Genomic DNA, 21,443 nt, shown 5'->3' on the forward strand with positions numbered 1-21,443 from the left:
CATTGAATGAGAGGACACTGGATACAATCTACCTGTCGTTTCTCGTCACAATAGAAACGTGTATTAGAATAGTACCAACTAAATATAAATATCTCTAATACTTATATACGGAGAGCTATGAAAATGAGGACACACAAAGTAGAAGAGGGGATAAGCAAAGTGAATTAGTCGGTCTGGATGGCTCAGTCGGTCGAGTGCTATTCGCTTTATGACTCTTAATACACATCAAAAAATGATACACTTTGAACAATTTAAATTGTTTAATTAAACTCAATTTGTCAGTCTCATTGCAACTGTATACTCGTTACTACCGCTTGTTATATTGTAGCCTATGCAATGCAATTCCTCCCATGTGAAGTAGAGGAACATGTAATCTCCTATGTGAATATTAAGCATATATTTTTGTAATTGTGACACACGGGCTTATTAAGCGTAGATTATTGTTATCAATTATGTAGTCTGACTGCACAGAGATGTTATTTAAATGTGTAGAATAAATAAATGAACAAAATCCCTCTAATAAATCTGTTACTTCTTCCTACTGAAAAAATTATATTTTGCACATAGGAGATATTGTAGGAACAACGACGATAATGTTTTTGTTACATTCATCCTAAGCCACAGCACGGCGGGTACAGGATGTTAGGGCGATCTCCTCGTGACTGCCAACTGTGCTGCAGGGAAGAGCGTTTCCGTCTGTTGCAACTGCTACTGAATTCACTGCGATATAGCGATCTTTCCTAGAAACAAAATCGATTTCTTACTAAATAAAAATAAAGAAATGGAGAAGGAAGCTTCTGTTCTTTTAATCTTAAGCATTTAGTGCGTGAACTTACTGTTATTGAACAGCTTCCACCCTGTATGAATGTTCGTACCACCTTTCACAGTTGAGATGCAGCTCTTCGCTTGTTTCATTCCGTATGAACTGAAACATCCCGGAACTCACCACGTGGAGGTGACTGCATGTCGAGTTCCGCCCTGCCCATTCCATCCTCCGTATCATTGGGCAGTGCATAACATTTTTGTGGTTTGCAATTTTTTTTTTTTTTTTTTTTTTTAGACTTTCCAATTTTATATATTTTTTGTCTCATTTACATTATACATTTTGGAATGATAGAGAAAGACGGTCACTTAAAATTTTGTTTTATTTAACGACGCTCGCAAAAGCAGGGGTTATATCAGCGTCGCCGGTGTGCCGGAATTTTGTCCCGCAGGAGTTCTTTTACATGCCAGTAAATCTACTGACATGAGCCTGTCGCATTTAAGAATACTTAAATGCCATCGACCTGGCCGGGGATCGAACCCGCAACCTTGGGAGTAGAACGCTAGCGCTATACTAACTCGCCAACCAGGTCGACTATATATAGGCCTAAATGTTATGTTTTTTTATTTAACGACGCTCGCAACTGCAGAGGTTATATCAGCGTCGCCGGTGTGCCGGAATTTTGTCCCGCAGGAGTTCTTTTACATGCCAGTAAGTCTACTGACATGAGCCTGTCGCATTTAAGCACACTTAAATGCCATCGACCTGCCCCGGGATCGAACCCGCAACCTTGGGCAGAGAAGGCCACCGCTATACCAACTCGCCAACCAGGTCGACCAGAATTTGGATTCAGGACCGCAGCCGCGGAAGTGTTCCCCTACTTCCGTTCAGACTGTTTTCTAGCCATCTCCCAAAATCTTCCCAAAGCTTCCTCAGCCGGGATAGGTTTTCAAAGTCGAAAGGGTTCAACAAATCTCTCTTCCTCCGACATCATGCCTGAGCCAGAGTCGTCACTGTCCGTACTGGACTCATCCTGCGGACTTGACTGGGGAGAACTATCGTCTGTATTGTGTGGGGGGGTAGTGTCTGTGCGTAGGCCGCCCGCTGTAGAAGGTCCCGCCTTCGCTTCCCCCTGAGTGTCCTCAGGAGGAAGGTCAAACGTGACCCTCGGGCGCGGACGGTCGGCCCCCTGTTCTTTCTCAGTACCCCTGAGAATACCACGGGGGGGGGAGGCGGGGGTAGTGGTGGTACGGGTGTAGGTGGTAAAGATGGCGGTGGGTGTGTGCGGCGTGATCGTCGTCTCACTTGTTGTGGGTGTATTTCTGTGCAGGGGGGGAGCATAAAAGTATTTACATTTTTTACAGTACCGGGGATGTGTTGAGGAAGGCTGAGGCGATGAAGGCGGAGGGACAGGCTCAGGGGGCGTGGAGGCACCCCTCCTGTCCCCTGGACTGCCGCTACTCCAGAGGTAGTAGCCCCCCAACCCTATCGCCCCAACGATCCCCAAAATTTTGACCAAATCTGGCGTACCGAACGAAAATCGGGGTCCGCCTTCCGCAACCGCAGGTCCTTCCTTCCGCGGTCCAACCGCATACGCAGGTCTTTCCGCCGTCTGGAAGGCTCCCATACGAGAGCCCCCAGCAAATGCAGCTGCCCCCGTGAAGGGATAGCCTCCCTTCTTCATCAAAAGAAACACAGTTCGCATTCCAGACATACCGAACTATTCTTCCGAGAAAAGCAAACCACAGTGTTTCCATGGAAACGATCCCGTCTTGTCGTTTCTGTCGGCCATTGTTGATGACGTCGACACGACAATACCCAAGCGCGGGACTACCTTGAAATACCGATACAATGAAAGATGCGAACGTTTTCACATCTTCTATCTTTAAGAAATTATTATTCACTACATTTATATTAGAAAAGGAGATTAGGCCTGTTATTTTATATCTAGACGAGTATTAAATACTGACAAATAGAAATTGATTAATATTTATTAGAATTCAGTTTGCTTACTAATACATAAATAGTATACCAAGATGTGTTGCTACTCTTTCTTTACTTCATACAGTGAGACATGTAACAGGACTTCTGTCTTGTGTAAGCATTTCATGTTCTAGCGCCTTATTTTGTTTATTTATTTACTTATTTATGTGTTTATTAATTTTTAATAACTTATTTTTATTTACTTAGTTATTTATTTGTTTTAATTATTTACTTATTTATTTATTCATTTAGTCACTAATTTATCTATTTATTTATTCATTTATTTATTCATTTATTCATTCCTTCATTTACTTTTTGATTTATTTAATCTGGCGGAGTTGCCATCAGGCCTTCTCTACCACTACATCTCAAGAATACAAATGGACATATACAAGAAACAAATGCAGAAAGAAGAGGCAAATAAAAAATTGAAATAAAATTACAGATACTTATACAAAAAGCACAAGTGCAAGAAGAATGAGAGAAATATCACAAACTTCACAAAACGTACTAGTGCAGTATATTGTCTACCTGATATATGAGTGATTAAGAAAAATGATTAAATATCTAGAAGTAGTCTACGTAGCTGACTGTGCAAATGTAAAGCGCAACAAAACGGTTACAATTTGCAGGAAGTTAAAGTACTCAGTTCACTGCATTGCACTCTACACCGTGGGGTGACGGACAGCGTAATGAACGGATCCTGGTTCAAATCCTGGTTGGTCAAGTCACTAAGTTGGCCTTTTTTCCGGGGTTTTCCCTCAGCCATTTGAAGCAGAATTCAGCGTAAGACCTCGGACTCATTTGGCCAAATTGTTGGTCTCGCCTGCTATGTATCAATAACGATATGCTGTTTATATTCAAGTTCATTGTAAACAGCTGTTTTGTGATCCCATAAATGTTGCAATTTCGTTGAAAATTCGGAATGTCTGCTACAGTATAATTTGTACGTGCATACACTCACCTTGTTGGTTTTCAAGGTTTATTTATTAATATTATTTATTTTGTAATAAATTAGTTATAAACATGTTTCTTTTCACTTCGTATTTACAAGATTTAAAGTTTACTCTGATTGGCACATATTTAATGGGTAATGTGTTTTGTTACGTAATACGTTGAAGGTATGTTTCTGCATTTTTCATAGAGTTACTGTATGAACAACAACGCTATAATCTGAGGCGTTGGTGAAAATGTGTTGCATTGTTATTTTAAAAGTCTTGTATATCCTTAAATATCAGTCCTATCAAAATTTTGCATAGAATAAAACTTATCGGAAATCATTTTTAAAGAAAGGTTTGTGAAGTAACATTTTTCACAAAAATCAATAATAAGCGAGATATTTCGGTTTATTTAATTCAGGCCCCCTTATAACCCCCCCTTTTAAATAAAGTATTTTGAATGCCATATAGCCTAAAATCTAAGTTACAACGAACTTAATTTATGTTCTAATTTTCATCGAAATCCGTTCAGCCATTATCACGTGAAAAGGTACGATGAAAGAGTAATGGAACGGAGAAAAATTCTCTCCGGCGCCGGGATTTGAACCCGGGTTCCATTACTCTTTCATCATATGATGACGCAGAATATCTGCATGGAAATATCATATGTACTTCGGTACATTGAAATAATATATGATATGCGTAAATCACGAAGTGATTTAAGACGGCGCTTATTCCGTCGGATCCCGGCCAACTAGTCACTCATAACGAGTGCACCTCAGCACATGTGTGGACTTCGGTCCTATGTTCATAGACATCTATGACGTAGTGCAGAGGGCGGCCACTAGAGGGAACCCAAGAGTTGGAACTCAATCAGAGACTTCTGTCCGACGTCGGGGTTGTATCCGGTGTGGCTTAGTGGATAAAGCATCAGCACGTAGAGCTGAAAACCCGGGTTCAAATCCCGGCGCCGGAGAGAATTTTTCTCCGTTCCATTACTCTTTCATCGTATGATGACGCAACATATCTGCATGGAAATATCATATGTACTTCGGTACATTGAAATAATACGTGAAAAGGTAACAAACAGACAGACAGACAAAAATAAAAAAAAGCGATTTTCGGTTTGAGGATGATTAATTATACAGGTTAACACCAATTATTTTTAGAAAAGCGAAAATTTCCAGAAATATTTCGCTTACAGATTTATTATTAGTATAGACAGTAGCGTGTATCTGTCTAAGACATTAACATATTATTATTAGGTACTGTAAACGCTAAGTTAAACTGGTTTGCCACACACCACTGCTTCGATCAGGTCAGGACTTGAGAGTCTATCTGGATTGCTACGGAAAACGCAATGACGTCACAGAGCATTGAGTTGGAAGTGACTGCTGTAATAATTAAAGTACTGATATTGCTACTACTGTCTCTACCACTATTAAATTTCAACCGTATTCTATCGGGGAGTAAAAAGGGATATTTGTAAAAGACTGGCGATCTTACAGAAACGTTGAGGATTTATATGCTATTGGTTGAAGATCTTATACTGATACTTTTACTTTGAAACAAAATATTATGCAATATTTACATTGAGTGTTACAAATTAATGCAGTCATATCAATGCATTACTTCAGATTTACGCAGAGCGTCTTGAGATAGTTTCTTCATTTTTTTTTCGGGCTGTAGTTGCCTTTTATAGATGTACTTCTTTGTGTGTCTGAAGTGCAAATACATCTCTGGCTTACTTTTTGTAGGCCTGTATGAATGTTGATTCTATTGCAAGTGACAAATTTATCTCAGTTCGGTAACTTAAAACCAATATTAAAATTTTCGCAAAAATTTGCCGGAATTCTCTTGTGGTGTCACTTTCCTTCACAACACTTACGACAGTGCCCCGAAAAGAGGGCCTTAATGGTAACATCACAATCTAAATATAATTTATGTGAATTTTTTTTGCCTACTTTAGTGGCTTTGATATTAATGATAGTTGATCTATCTTTGTTTCTACATATTCTGTTCAATATTTGTTGTATCTTTTGCCGCGAAGCTGTGCTGCCATCTTTAATCTGCTTCCGGATAGTCTGTATTCCGCTACAGCTGGGATGCAGTCTTTGAAGAAGCGAACATGCGTTTTCATACATTTGTTTGAACTCCTTTTACTTCCACCGTATGCATAAAGAACACAATTCGTCGCGATTTCCTTTTCTTCACGTACCTGTATTGGAAGATGCAATAGTAATATACGTTACAAGAGCGGTATGTTGACGTTTTCATGGTCGAGGAAAAGATTGAAAAAGCGAAACGTAGTTGAGCGTTTTTAATTTCCGAGAACATGAAAACAAACATACCGCTCGTGTATCGTACATTATTTTGTACGAGGATCGTTTATTATATACCTGAAAGACGAATTTCTAATTAGTTGCAATGAAATCTCCATGTTGGGTTCTGTTTAATGACGGCAACTTCGGAAAACCAAAATATCTTTCTTCAACATTGTTGCTATAAAATGTTTTCTGTGTTTACTGTACTCCAGCAGGCCGTGATATACGACTGTCTTTTTTTTTCCCCCGGTCTATAAATGCGAACTTAAAACAAACGGTAAGGTTATGTAATGATTTATTTTTCATTTTAATATTTTAACAATATTATTTATATAACATATTGCAGTAATAACATCCGCATGTGGAATCTTGTTGATTTTTTTCACGGCTTCCTTAATGTTACTTGTATCAGGAATGCAATAAGTTTCGTGGAGTAGTAGACTTTACTTAATTTTTGCAAATACTTAAAAGCAATAATTAACATTGCAATTTAGGTGAAATTGCAGTGGTAAGTTTCCAATTTATAATTATTACTATGTTAAACGTCTCTAAAAATAATATGTTAAAAGCCTAAAGCAGTAAAATGAATGTCGCGCTTAAGCGGTAAGAAGAGGGAAATTGTTATGTGTGTTACGTTGGGAATACTGAATGTGGTATTTCACACTTACCGCGTATTGGTTCTGTGCGGAAAGCAGGCAAATACGTACGATCTCGCACAAAAATAATAGAATAGTCATAGAAATTTCTAAGACCACAGTATTAGAACTAACCCTACACGTAAGTCTCTACAATGTTTGCTTACGATTTCTTTATTGCTTACATTTTTATTGCCTGAAACAAGTACGTGTTGTGGATAACATTGCTTCCCATATCCGAAAAAGAATTCAGCCTCTGATTTAACGTATTCCAGTACTGGTTTTGGGACTCACATGGAGGCCAAAGTAGTATTCTTGGAATCACATTTTCTCTATGAGCTCTCTTATGTTCAAGGCCTAAATTCACTTTTTGTTTTCTTTTATTTCTATTATTTTCATTTCTCTCTTTCTCTCAACCGCCCTCACCCCCCTCTCTCTCTCTCCCTCCCTCTCTCTCTCTCTCTCTCTCTCTCTCTCTCTCTCGACTCCTGTCTCGTTTTTCAGGCGAGAGTTCAACTCCCCGTGAAAGACTTAATCCTGAAAACTGAAAGAGAGGAGGCTTATGTGTTTCTACTTTATGCACACACATTCCATGATGCACAACACACGATGTCTCCTAATCACATACTAATTAAAACATACCTGTCGAACGCTGTTCGTAACATCGACACCTGTGGAGTAATTGTTAGCGCGTCTGGCCGCGAAACCAGGTGGCCCGGGTTCGATTTCCGGTCGGGGTAAGTTACCTGGTTGAGGTTTTTCCGGCGTTTTCCCTCAACCCAATATGAGCAAATGCTGGGTAACTATCGGTACTGGACCCCGAATCATTTCACCGGCATTATCATCGTCATCTCATTCAGACGCTAAATATCCTAAGATGTTGATAAAGCTAAAGAAACATAGCCTGTGTCTGGGTTATGATCAGGATCATCTGTAGAGCCGTTCGGGTACATATAAATAAAATAGGGATATCTTATGCGAAGTTTTACCGTCAGATGGCAGGAGCGTTCCATGCGGCGCAACATGTCGTAGGGCTATGTTTTGCCATATGCTACAGTCTTCCCGTTGTTGGTTTTCTGAGCGTGTCAAAATTTTATTTACAGTTATTTTGTATAACCTAGTATAATTTAATATAATTAAATATTTTCTTACCTCATAATTTAATTTAATTTACAATAAATAATAACGTAAACCTGTATAATATTGAGCGATTCCCCGAGATGGGTGGGGAAATCTGCAGTATGCAGAATATGAATACGAGTAAATTGAATGTTCATGAACCTAAACGAGAACTTTGAGAACAATATGCACGAATAAAAAAATAGGAAATATGTCGAAAGTGAATATTGCCTTCTTTAATAATTAGTATTTAAGAACCGTACGCTAAAAACAGGATATGCAGCCACCAATGTGTTTTTTTATAGGGAAGAGACTATCGAGATTGAATACCTTGTACTTTTTCTGTAGTTGCAGAAAGATCAAATGCAATTTTTAATAGGATGATATAATATGATCGCAATAGTATCACGATTAGTAGTGTGTTTTATAGGTTAAGGACATAAAGTTTTGAATACTGTGTGGGATGATTTTGAAAATTTGAACTTAAAACATGGCTTTAATAATTAGGGTACAGTACATTAAAAACATTATTCACGAAAAGGATTTCACTAGGGATCGTCCTGGATAATAAACATTCCAGTTTATCGAGAGTTTACTGCAGGCGTAAACTTCGGAGACTCCTACAACTACTGCATATAATCTAAGCTAACATAGCTCGCTGTCGAGGTTGCATATGTCTTTATTAATTTTTCTTTTTCCTCTTCCAAAATGAAACTATAGTCAACAATTCCTTACTTGAAGTAGTTACTTTTATTTAATAGCTAGCACTTTCGAGGCCCAATTTAATTACTTATATTTTTAAATTTTAAAGCATATATTCAGATTATTTCGGGACTTTTCATGGTGTTTACATATAGTAACATAACAAAAATTTGCTATTTTTAGTTGTTTTTATGAGTATTTAATATATCAATACACTACGTATATCCTCAATGTTTATATACCGAAAAACAAATGCACACGCAAAGCGCATCCCTCAAAGTACACGTGCGCTAACTGTTGGTGCTAGTTCAGGATATCCCTATTTCCAAATCACACCACGAGACTTTACTACTTAAGCAGAAGAACGTCAGTCCTTGGTATATCCATTACGCTGAATACCGAAGTTGTGTTACGCACTATAAATGAGTGAGTTAGAACATCTGTGCCACAAAGCAGCGGCAAGAAAACCATCTTTTAATACCAACCAACAGAGGTCAGAAACAACTCGAAACATATTTTCTTGCACCAATCAGGGTCACACGTAGCAGCACATAAATCAAATTATGGGGGAGTGTTGCACCGACTCATTCAAATAAGCGTTAAATTTGTGGATACGTGTAAATGCTCTGAAATATAAGCGTTTATTGTTTGATGTGTGTTATTATTCTTAGTACAGATGCAGCGAGATACTGGAGGCGGTTGGAGAAGCTCCGCATTAACACTGCTTATCATTGTAACCTAAATGCATTGTTCTAATGTTACTATGGAAACAATTTTCGAAATGAAATAGACCAACTACACGTTTCCAATATTCGTTGCATAAATGTGTTCTTCATAGGAGTATATTTATTTCGCTGTTGCAATTTAAGTATTAATAAAGTAAGAAGACTAATAATTAAGTAAACATAAATAAAAGCAATATCAAATAGACGTATATAACCCACCGCTTGCAAACACAATCCAGCAAATTACCAACACGCTCTGAAAAAAAAAAAAAAAACAGACCGATGCTAGTTGTAGGCCTATTTCTCTTACAGCTATATTGCTATGTATAGAAGAGTGAGAAAATAATCTTTGTGATTACTTTATATTGTATTATTTTTCTACCTGATAGTTTGTTCTTAGTGCGAACAACAACTTCAACAGCAAATTGGTTTTTAGACTTAGCATCCTGATTAGATTCACCTACCCGGAAATATGTGAATCGCTTATGTAGATGTTGGTTGGGCATAAATTTCATAAGTAGCGTAGGCGGAGACTGGTTACGGATTGATTCACAGTGATCGGCTCTCTAAAGAGAAATAGATTCTTAACACCTCTGAATACAAGCCACTTTCTTGCGCACAACGAACTCAGGAATAAGTTACGCGTGTTCCTGATAAATTTTGTGATTTACTCAATTCGTTTCAACAAACTTGATCCATTCCGAATTTAATGTTTTTATTATTAACCAAATATATAAATATTCTTAAATGAAATGTCTGTGATGAAAGCCTAATTAATTTTGTAGCTCAAACCCATGAAATAAAATTATTACTTTAATTGAACCTTAAATCTACACATCGAATGGTTTACTACAGGGACATCATTTTATTTTCACTTCAATTTTTATTGCACCTGAGTTTTCGAATATACTTCACTCCCACCCCTTCTACTAATGAAGTTCAACCGTCCTCCACACAGATCCAAGACCGCCTTAAATAATTAATTATATATTATATAATATCTTATATTAATTAAACAAACCGATATTTACCATTTATATTGTTATCGTTCTTTAGTGATCCTGTATAAATAATATTGAAGTTATTTATATTCTGTTATAGTTGTTAGCCATATAAATAATATTCAAGTTATCAGTAATATTCTGTTATCGTTCTTAAGCGACATAAATAAGATACATTTAATATTAGGTTTGGAACAATACAGTTGCATAATACTGGTGTTAGTTTTTTTTTCTTTTTATATTAACATATTATACTATATTCAAACACAATAACATGAAAAGCAGTGACGAGGAATTGAAACTCAGACGTTTACATCTAAATTCCGACGTTTTTCCGACTGAACTACGAGGGCACAAGTAAAGAAACATTTGCGGAAAAATTGGCCCAATCCCCCTCCAAGATTTTCAGACGATTTGTACAATTTCGTCCAGGATGCGGGGGGCAAAGGCTAATTGGGATTTCCCGGTTGTGATCAGGTCAAAAATCCTGATAGAACTAACATTTAACCCTTGCGGTGAATTTCGGTGGAGTCCGGAGGGCCCAATTAGTCAAATCCACTCTCTCACCGCCACGCTTGGGCCCCTGGGATCTATTAAGATTCGAAAGAGACAGTGGTGTGCGGAAAGCAATGGGAAGTTAGCGCATTTATCCTTCCCAAGAAAAATCGCAAAGATGAGGAAAGGAAGCTTTTAACAGAAAAAGGAGCAACTTCTTGGGACCTCTGGAAAAAGAACTAAGGAATGGACTGGTGAAGTGTTTTGTGTGGAGTGTGGCACTGTATCAGGAAAAGACGTGGACATTACGATGAAATGAAGAGAAACGAATAGAAGCATTTGAAATGTGGATGTGGAGAAAAATGGAACGTGTGTAGTGAACAGACAGAATAAGAAATGCAGTTGTGTTGGAAAAAGTGGATGAAGAAAGAATGATGGTGAAACTGATTAGAAAGAGAAAAGGAATTGGTTGGGTCACTGGTTGAGAAGAAACTGCCCACTGAGGGATGCACTGGAAGGAATGGTGAACGGGAGAAGGGTTCGGGGCAGAAGAAGATATCAAATAATAGACGACATTAAGATATGTGGATTATGTGCGGAGACTAAGAGGAAGGGAGGAAATAGAAAAGATTGGAGAATGTTGGGTTTGCAATGAAAGACCTGCCCATGGGCAGAACACTTATGTATGTCCCATGGTGGAAGAATACTGGCGAGGCGGTGCGCAGCTATCGTCCCCTCTCACTTGCAAAGATGACGTCACGCTGGGACCAATATCCAGCCTTGTCTTCAGTAAAGCATTACATAGAGGCGGTTCTGTTCATGATTATATTACTCGAAGGCATCGTTGATAGAAATAAATATTTGTTACGGGACATTATAATTATAAACAATGATAATATGCTGACGATACAGCAATAACTCTGTGCACTTACTTACTTACTGGCTTTTAAGGAACCCGAAGGTTCATTGCCGCCCTCACATAAGCCCGCCATTGGTTCCTATCCTGAGCAAGATTAATCCAGTCTCTATCATCATATCCCACCTCCCTCAAATCCATTTTAATATCCTCCCATCTACGTCTCGGTCTCCCCAAAGGTCTTTTTCCCTCCGGTCTCCCAACTAACACTCTATATGCATTTCTGGATTCGCCCATACGTGCTACATGCCCTGCCCATCCGAAACGTCTGGATTTAATGTTCCTAATTATGTCAGGTGAAGAATACAATGCGTGCAATTCTGCGTTTTGTAACTTTCTCCATTCTCCTGTAACTTCATCCCGCTTAGCCCCAAATATCCTAAGCACCTTATTCTCAAACACCGTTAACCTATGTTACTCTCTCAGAGTGAGAGTCCAAGTTTCACAACCATACAGAACAACCGGTAATATAACTGTTTTATAAATTCTAACTTTCAGATTTTTTGACAGCGGACTAGATGATAAAAGCTTCTCAACCGAATAATAACACGCATTTCCCATATTTATTCTGCGTTTAATTTCCTCCCGAGTGTCATTTATATTTGTTACTGTTGCTCCAAGATATTTGAATTTTTCCACCCCTTCGAAGGATAAATCTCCAATTTTTATATTTCCATTTCGTACAATATTCTGGTCACGAGACATAATCATATACTTTGTCTTTTCGGGATTTACTTCCAAACCGATCGCTTTACTTGCTTCAAGTAAAATTTCTGTGTTTTCCCCAATCGTTTGGGGATTTTCTCTTAACATATTCACGTCATCCGCATAGACAAGAAGCTGATGTAACCCCTTCAATTCCAAACCCTGCCTGTAATCCTCAACTTTCCTAATGGCATATTCTAAAGCGAAGTTAAAAAGTAAAGGTGATAGTGCATCTCCCTGTTTTAGCCCGCAGTGAATTGGAAAAGGATCAGATAGAAACTGAACTATACGTACTCTGTACACTGAAGGTGAAAATAAATTAAATGACAACTGCAAAAAAAAAAAAAAATAATAATAATAATTATTATTATTATTATTTCCACTTCACTAATGTTTAATATATTTGTAAATGCATACATTCAAATGTTTCTACTGCCGTGAGAAAGACTTTAACAAGTGTATTACTTTTATGAAGTTATTGTAATGTCAGAACAAACATTCTTGTTTTAAAAATCGTAATTTAGCGTCTTATAAATTGAACTTGTCCGCCCTTGGACAGTGATCCACGAGCTCGCTAGTCGCTACGTCTTTGTCCTTCGGAAATCCGTAGTATCTTATGTTTGTTCATTTCGTTTTCTTCGAGTGGCTGTTGTAGCCATACATAACACAGCCCGGCATTCTATTGCGTATTTCTTTCGCGTAGATTAAAAAAATTGGCCCAATCTTTGTCACCATAACTAAGTTTAAAGCGACTGCTGTGCTTGATTCCAAGCTATGACCTCCCAGTGTGACGTCACATGCGCAGACCTGACGGATTTGTGTCAACGATCAGTATTCTTCCAACATGAGTATATCCAGACTGCTTGGAATGTCATGGCTGAGAACAGCCGCTATTTGAAAAGACTCTAGTCGGTTCCATGCCCACTCGACTGCAAGATGTGATCGAGATGTGGGGAATATAGAATCGTGGCTTTTTGTTGTTTTTTTAACGATTCATTTTTTTTTAATGTTCTAAGGCTGACACCAGGAAGTTTGTTTTGTATACGTCACGAAACAGATTTTTGTTGCGAATAAAATATTTTTTTCTTTTCATTTGCAGCCATAATGTCATAATAAATAATGATAAAGTCATGACATAATACATTCATGAACCTGATGTTAATTACTAAAATAATCATAAAAGAGAAAGGAGTAATTATGTATGTTTTGTATCTCTGTCTTAAAAACAATACAAAAAAGAACACAAAAAGCACTTGGTTGTATTCGAACGCAGGACCTCACGCATAAGAGGCAGGAACGCTACCATTACGCTATTAAGTAGGTAACACAAACAATATTTTAATTATAACTACATATCAGGCAACGTGGTACAACAACATGTAGTAACATCGCCTGTCTCCGAATTGTAGCGAAGATACCCGAAGGGAACTTTGCTTCTGGAGAGCGGCCACTTTTTCTTTTGACAACTGTACATACCTGTAGTACAAATAATGCCCCATGTCTATATAATTCGATAATAAAACTTCAGCTAGAATTGCCGTCTTGTAGTAATGAAATTTTCGATTCCATATTCAAATAGTCATAGGACAGAGTTCCCTAGTTTATGTTATGTATAATGTATTTTAAAACAAGTTTATTTGTTCTCTAAGTACATTATATCATTTCTGTCAATGTTACATTTTCGTTAATATATCTATATGAATTGCTCCTAATGACACTAATAATAATAATAATAATAATAATAATAATAATAATAATAATCCATCTTCATTCTCAACATAATCTTTTCTTCATTCTGAAATTATTATATAGCTTATCTCAAATTATAACATATATTATTGTTATCAACTTCATTATTATCATCTTTATGTATCCTACTTGTTAAATATCTTATTCTGGTCTTTAAATGTTAGTCTACAAAGTATGTATATTGTGACTTTTCTATGTTTTTGTCTATCTATTCCTCTCTAGAATTTGATTCTGGTATTACAATTTTTAATTTCATTTTATAAACAACAGAGATATTTGTGTATGCGAATTATGTAAAATTAGTTTTTAATGCCGGTATAATTTGAAAATACATACATGCAAAATTATTCACGTTGTAGCATGTCTTTGCTGTGAAAAATAACACCAAGTTTTTAGATTACCTACTTGAGCTGTTACTTTGCAATGAATGGCTAAATTGTAGATACTCCAGTCGCAACATTGAATTCACCTTAAGTTTACTTATAGCCAGAATTTTGTTTTGCAATAAAAAACAAAGTAGGAAATGTAGGATAAATTTGCGTACTGTCTTTGTCAGATGCTTATACTGCCTGCTCATTCAGTGATCAAACATGTAAAATAACCTATATACTTACATACGGCTTTTAAGGAACCAGGAGGTTCATTGTCGCCCTCAAATAAGCCCGCTATCTGTCCCTCTCCTGTGCGAGATTAATCCAGTCTCTGTTATATTCCACCTCCCTCAAATCCATTTTAATATTATCCTTCCATCTACGTTTCGGCATTCCCGAATGTCTTTTTCTCTCCGCCCTCCCACAAACACTCTACATGCATTTCTGGATTCGCCGATACGTGCTACATGACCTTTACTATGCCTAAAGCCGACATTAGAGACTATTTTCCAGTCTTTCTGCATCCTACCTCGAATAGGGATCACTTCAAACTACAGATTTTAATTTCTCAACTTGGAGTTTTAAATCAGAACAAGCTTGCATTGAATGAGAGGACACTGGATAAAATCTACCGGTCGTTTCTCGTCACAATAGAAACGTGTATTAGAATAGTACCAACTAAATATAACTATCTGTAATACTTATATACGGAGAGCTATGAAAATGAGGACACACAAAGTAGAAGAGGGGATAAGCAAAGTGAATTAGTCGGTCTGGATGGCTCAGTCGGTCGAGTGCTATTCGCTTTATGACTCTTAATACACATCAAATAATGATACACTTTGAACAATTTAAATTGTTTAATTAAACTCAATTTGTCAGTCTCATTGCAACTGTATACTCGTTACTACCGCTTGTTATATTGTAGCCTATGCAATGCAATTCCTCCCATGTGAAGTAGAGGAACATGTAATCTCCTATGTGAATATTAAGCATATATTTTTGTAATTGTGACGCACGGGCTTATTAAGCGTAGATTATTGTTATCAATTATGTAGTCTGACTGCACAGAGATGTTATTTAAATGTGTAGAATAAATAAATGAACAAAATCCCTCTAATAAATCTGTTACTTCTTCCTACTGAAAAAATTATATTTTGCACATAGGAGATATTGTAGGAACAACGACGATAATGTTTTTGTTACATTCATCCTAAGCCACAGCACGGCGGGTACAGGATGTTAGGGCGATCTCCTCGTGACTGCCAACTGTGCTGCAGGGAAGAGCGTTTCCGTCTGTTGCAACTGCTACTGAATTCACTGCGATATAGCGATCTTTCCTAGAAACAAAATCGATTTCTTACTAAATAAAAATAAAGAAATGGAGAAGGAAGCTTCTGTTCTTTTAATCTTAAGCATTTAGTGCGTGAACTTACTGTTATTGAACAGCTTCCACCCTGTATGAATGTTCGTACCACCTTTCACAGTTGAGATGCAGCTCTTCGCTTGTTTCATTCCGTATGAACTGAAACATCCCGGAACTCACCACGTGGAGGTGGCTGCATGTCGAGTTCCGCCCTGCCCATCCCATCCTCCCTATCATTGGGCAGTGCATAATTTTTTTGTGGTTTGCAATTTTTTTTTTTTTTAGACTTTTCAATTTTATATTTTTTTTTTGTCTAATTTACATTTTACATTTTGGAAAGATAGAGAAAGACGGTCACTTAAAATTTTGTTTTATTTAACGACGCTCGCAAAAGCAGGGGTTATATCAGCGTCGCCGGTGTGCCGGAATTTTGTCCCGCAGGAGTTCTTTTACATGCCAGTAAATCTACTGACATGAGCCTGTCGCATTTAAGCACACTTAAATGCCATCGACCTGGCCGGGGATCGAACCCGCAACCTTGGGCGTAGAAGGCCAGCGCTATACCAACTCGCCAACCAGGTCGACTATTTATAGGCCTAAATGTTATGTTTTTCTATTTAACGACGCTCGCAAAAGCAGGGATTATATCAGCGTTGCCGGTGTGCCGGAATTTTATCCCGCAGGAGTTCTTTTACATGCCAGTAAATCTACTGACATGAGCCTGTCGCATTTAAGCACACTTAAATGCCATCGACCTAGCCCGGGATCGAAACCGCAAGCTTGGGCAGAGAAGGCCAGCGCTATACCAACTCGCCAACCAGGTCGACCAGAATTTGGATCCAGGACCGCAGCCGCGGAAGTGTTCCCCTAGTTCCGTCCAGACTGTTTTCTAGCCATCTCCCAAAATCTTTCCAAAGCTTCCTCAGCCGGGATAGGTTTCCAAAGTCGAAAGGGTTCAACAAATCTCTCTTCCTCCGACATCATGCCTGAGCCAGAGTCGTCACTGTCCGTACTGGACTCATTCTGCCGACTCGACTGGGGAGGACTATCGTCTGTAGTGTGTGGGGTGGTAGTGTCAGTGCCTTGGCCGCCCGCTGAAGAAGGTCCCGCCTTCGCTTCCCCCTGAGAGTCCTCAGGAGGAAGGTCAAACGTGACCCTCGGGCGCGGACGGTCGGCCCCCTGTTCTTTCTCAGTACCCCTGAGAATACCACGGGGGGGAGGCGGGGGTAGTGGTGGTACGGATGAAGGTGGAGAAGATGGCGGTGGGTGTGATCGGCGTGATCGTCGTCTCACTTGTTGTGGGTGTATTTCTGTGCAGGGGGGAGCATAAATGTATTTAAGTTTTGTACAGTATCGGGGGTGTGATGTGGAAGGCTGAGGCGATGAAGGCGGAGGGACAGGCTCAGGGGGCGTGGAGGCAGTCCCCTGGACTGGGGGACTGCCGCTACTCCAGAGATAGTAGCCCCCCAACCCTATCGCCCCAACGATCCCCACAATTTTGACCAAATCTGGCGTACCGAACGAAAATCGGGGTCCGCCTTCCGCAACCGCAGGTCCTTCCTTCCGCGGTCCAATCGCATACGCAGGTCTTCCCGCCGTCTGGAAGGCTCCCATACGAGAGCGCCCAGCAAATGCAGCTGCCCCCGTGAAGGGATAGCCTCCCTTCTTCATCAAAAGAAACGCAGTTCGCATTCCAGACATACCGAACTATTCTTCCGAGAAAAGCAAACCACAGTGTTTCCATGGAAACGATCCGTCTTGTCGTGTCTGTCGGCCATTGTTGATGACGTCAGCACGACAATACCCAGGCGCGCGAGTACGTTGAAATACCGTTACAATAAAAGATGGGAACGTTTTCACATCTTCTATCTTTTTATGATATTATTATTCCCTACATTTATATTAGAAAAGGAGATTAGGCCTATTATTTTATATCTAGACGAGTATTAAATACTGACGAATAGAAATTGAGTAATATTTATTAGAATTCAGTTTTCTTACTAATACATAAATAGTATACCAAGATGTGTTGCTACTGTGTGTGGCAAGAGATTTTCGCGTTTGGATTATCTCGGGGCGCATTCACTCGTGCACACAAACGAGAGGTCATTCAGTTGTGACGTGTGTGGAAAGAGTTTTTTGCAATCTGCACATCTCGAGAGGCATTCACGCTTGCACATTGGCACGAAACCATTCTGTTGTGATGTGTGTGGGAAGTGTTTTACAAGTTCTTCACACCTTAAAACACTTTTGATTATCCACACTGGCAACAAGCCATTCAGTTGAGACTGTCTAGCTTTTATTCGTCAGGTAATGATTTATTCCTTTGACTTTTATTGTAATTGTAAATTTAACATTAATTGTAATTATAATTTTAATTGTATTCTTAATATTGTAGTTGTAATTCCCTGGTAGGGTTTAAGATGGTCTTATCTCTACCAAGATAAATAAATAATAAATAATAAATATGGAAATGAAGGTTTTTTTTTTAAATTTGGCTAGCAATATTAAAAAAATGGAATGTAAGTTTTCATTGTTCATAACTTTTAATTAAGTTGTTTTATAACATTTTAGTGATGCCATTATGTCTAAATTACCAGCTTTAACTTAATAATAATAATAATAATAATAATGTAATTTATCTAATTGTATACACTAATTTCAGTATTTATACGGTTTCATGAGCACGAAGGACATATTAATTGCAACTTTGTCCTATATTTTACAGAATATTTACATTAACCCTCATTACCCAGATTTGACTTACACCACTTCTGCTCTGAGTGGCTCAATTATGAAATTGCTTTACCTACGTTACTCTCAATGCTCTGCAGATAGCAACGTAATCCAATATATACTAGAGATTTACCTGCCGCTACAAGACAGCAATGTTGAGAATCTGTAGCTCATCATAGGCGTATTGCGACACTCCTAACTCTAAGAAAATCGACCTCAAATGTATATTATTCGTTACCTTGTTTTTCCCTGGACTCTCTTCTTCTGAAATAAATCAAAGGATTTTAGAAAATTATACTGTGAACTTTCTTATAAGAACAGACAGAAACTGTCAATTTCGTCCCCCAATGCACTATGCTCTGCTTCTACTGCTAATGGCAAACTTAAACTTGAGGTTAGAAAAATCTCCTTCCCCAGAAGTTGCATCCACTCCTGATTTACAGCCGAATGCAGCACACTATTTCGCCAGAACAATAGTAAAATTCAAGAGACATTTTATTAAAAGAAGTACTTCTTCCGCCTACACATCCATTCACCACATTAATTGGAAGAGAGAGAGATGCAATTGAAGAGTGGGAATGCTATTTAAGTAACACGTCACTTTTTTTTTTTTTTTGCGGCATTTGTATATAGCCGTGGACGAATTGAGTAGAGTGGGAAAGGGAGAACAAACTTAAAAATGCAATGGAGTTTGGGGCTGAGAAAGACTGAATATGTAAACTCCATGACTTCTAAATACGTCATTTGTAACTAGGAAACGCATTCCTTTTTTTAATTAGTTGTTCTTTTTTCCACGAGATAGATCACAACTAAAAAATTTGAAAATTGTGGACGTGAAGTTACAAACGGAATTTTATTTCACATAAAACAAACATACTCACGAAATGGTGTGAATACTTAAATTCAGGAAATATATTGCAAACAAAATAAGTTGAACTTTTTTTTTTACTTCCATGGATTTTTAAAAGAGCATTTATGTAATTTAAAGCTGAATCAATAATAGGTTATTCAGAATAATATTAACCTTTATATTTCATGGTGGATCCTTCTGATCATACTAGCAGCAAAATGTCATCCAATAAATATATTCTTTTACTCGTATATGCTGCGATAGGACGCTTTTCGTATAAATTATTTCACTATTGGTTTTGCAATAAGTAGATATGCATTTGTTGACATCAATATTAATAAAAATGTGGACGGACTTTATAAATAGTCACGGGTTTTCTTGAACATCTTTTATACTGTTTTGTCTAATTATTTTGTAATTTTTGTTACAGGAAGGACATTTATTAGATTTGGACGTCACTAAAATAAAAACTGAATGTATAGACCACAGGTATGACATTAATTCGGAGATAGTGTTTGAGGAATCTGCAGTGCCAATTGACTTTCCCATGCTGAAGAGTGAAGCTGAGGTGAGTGCAATCGGTAGTTCCCTCCCTGTTACTTTCTGGCTGATGTAGCTGCTACAGTCATCCCAGTGGTAACTTTTACCCTATCCAATTTTTAAGTTAATTGATTTACTAGTACTGTTTAGTTTATTTGAATCATGTACCGTACTTGCTGGTAATCCATTAGTTTCAAAATGGATGCCCACATCCTTCACAATATGTTTCCATTACTGACTTTACGTTAAAGATTGGATGAGTTGTACATTTTTACTGCCTGATTTTCATGTATTATTGTGCTCTGTGTCTGTTTTGCATAATCTTCTGCTACAGGAAGAGTTTTGTGAGTTGGATCAAGTGAAGGAGGTCAAACTGGAAGTAGCAGCAGAAGAGAATGAAGTCTTAACTGAGAGGTGAGTGTAATATACGAGTCCCTAGTTTGTTATTGGTTCGATATGTAAAACGTCAAACATCTGTATTATTATTATTATTATTATTATTATTATTATTATTATTATTATTATTTTCTGATAATACTACAGACATTATTACTACCAATACCACCATTAGTACTCTATATATTATTATTATTATTATTATTATTATTATTATTATTATTTAATTTGTACCATAGTTGTTTATTTCATTGTATCACTGTCTTGGACTTCTATTGTGCAGTGTCTCTTGTCCAGCACATAAATATTAATAATTATATAAAAAATTATTGTTATTACTGTCATTATTGTTGTTATGATTATTATAATTACTATTACTACTTGATTTTTTAAAGATAATCTGTACAAAAAGTAACTGAAGGTGAAAGTCCATTATCAATTTCTGATATATTACTTTTCTTATGGGGCATATATTTCTTCATGAAGTCTAGACATTCTTTCCAGTAATGACACAATTTTTAGTGTTGCAGTTAGCCATAATAGTGGAGTTGCAAAATTCTGCGAAAATAATCCTGAAGTATACGACGGCAAGAAATACGATTGTGACATTTGCGGAATGTCTTTTCTCGAGTTTGCGAGACTCAAAAGCCATTACCACAAGGAATGTCACAAGGAATTCAATGGCGATGTGAGTGGAACGTTGCTTACGAGATTACACAAGCTGGCGCATGGCACGATCGAGAGTAGGTCCTGTGAGTCATGACAATTTCTGCCGCTAGGTTCGCCTCCCTGCCCTATGAAATGATGAATAGTACCATTACAAAGCATTGTGCATCGTGAAAATAGTTCGATTAATTGTGCATTACTTATTGAGTACGAATATTACAAATATGCCAAGCATATTACAGTGTTATTTGAAGTTTGTTCAGCTAAGTTATATTCGAAAATTGTCTGTGTTTTGCTATGTGAAGAACTCTGTACCAACAAGTCGTATCTTTATAGGTTAAGGTAAATGTCAAAGTTCTCTCATATAACAAGCAATGCTATGTTAAAAAAAAAAAAACCAATTGCATTTTCCGACTCTCGAATGATGTGACCCGAAATGTAAAATAATTTCATGCATTATTTC

General features: G+C 37.7%; 1 protein-coding gene across 7 annotated transcripts in view; it reads left to right on the top strand.

Annotated features, from left to right (window-relative positions):
• The window catches only part of LOC138691544 (zinc finger protein 235-like), a 47,692-nt gene that overhangs the window by 24,896 nt on the left and 1,353 nt on the right, over positions 1 to 21,443 (top strand). For 4 of the 7 annotated variants that reach the window (XM_069813592.1, XM_069813587.1, XM_069813593.1 and 1 more), the window contains 3 exons: positions 19,809 to 19,946; positions 20,253 to 20,332; positions 20,837 to 21,034. Coding sequence is in view for 2 of the 7 variants with exons in the window: in XM_069813593.1 (XP_069669694.1) it covers positions 19,809 to 19,824 (16 nt within the window). In the remaining 5 variants the exon portion in view is untranslated. Of the gene's footprint in view, positions 1 to 19,808; positions 19,947 to 20,252; positions 20,333 to 20,836; positions 21,401 to 21,443 lie in introns of those variants that run through there. The other 3 variants (XM_069813590.1, XM_069813589.1, XM_069813594.1) reach the window with 2 other exon arrangements.

Source organism: Periplaneta americana, chromosome 16, assembly GCF_040183065.1.
Source record: "Periplaneta americana isolate PAMFEO1 chromosome 16, P.americana_PAMFEO1_priV1, whole genome shotgun sequence".
Taxonomy (NCBI): domain Eukaryota; kingdom Metazoa; phylum Arthropoda; class Insecta; order Blattodea; family Blattidae; genus Periplaneta; species Periplaneta americana.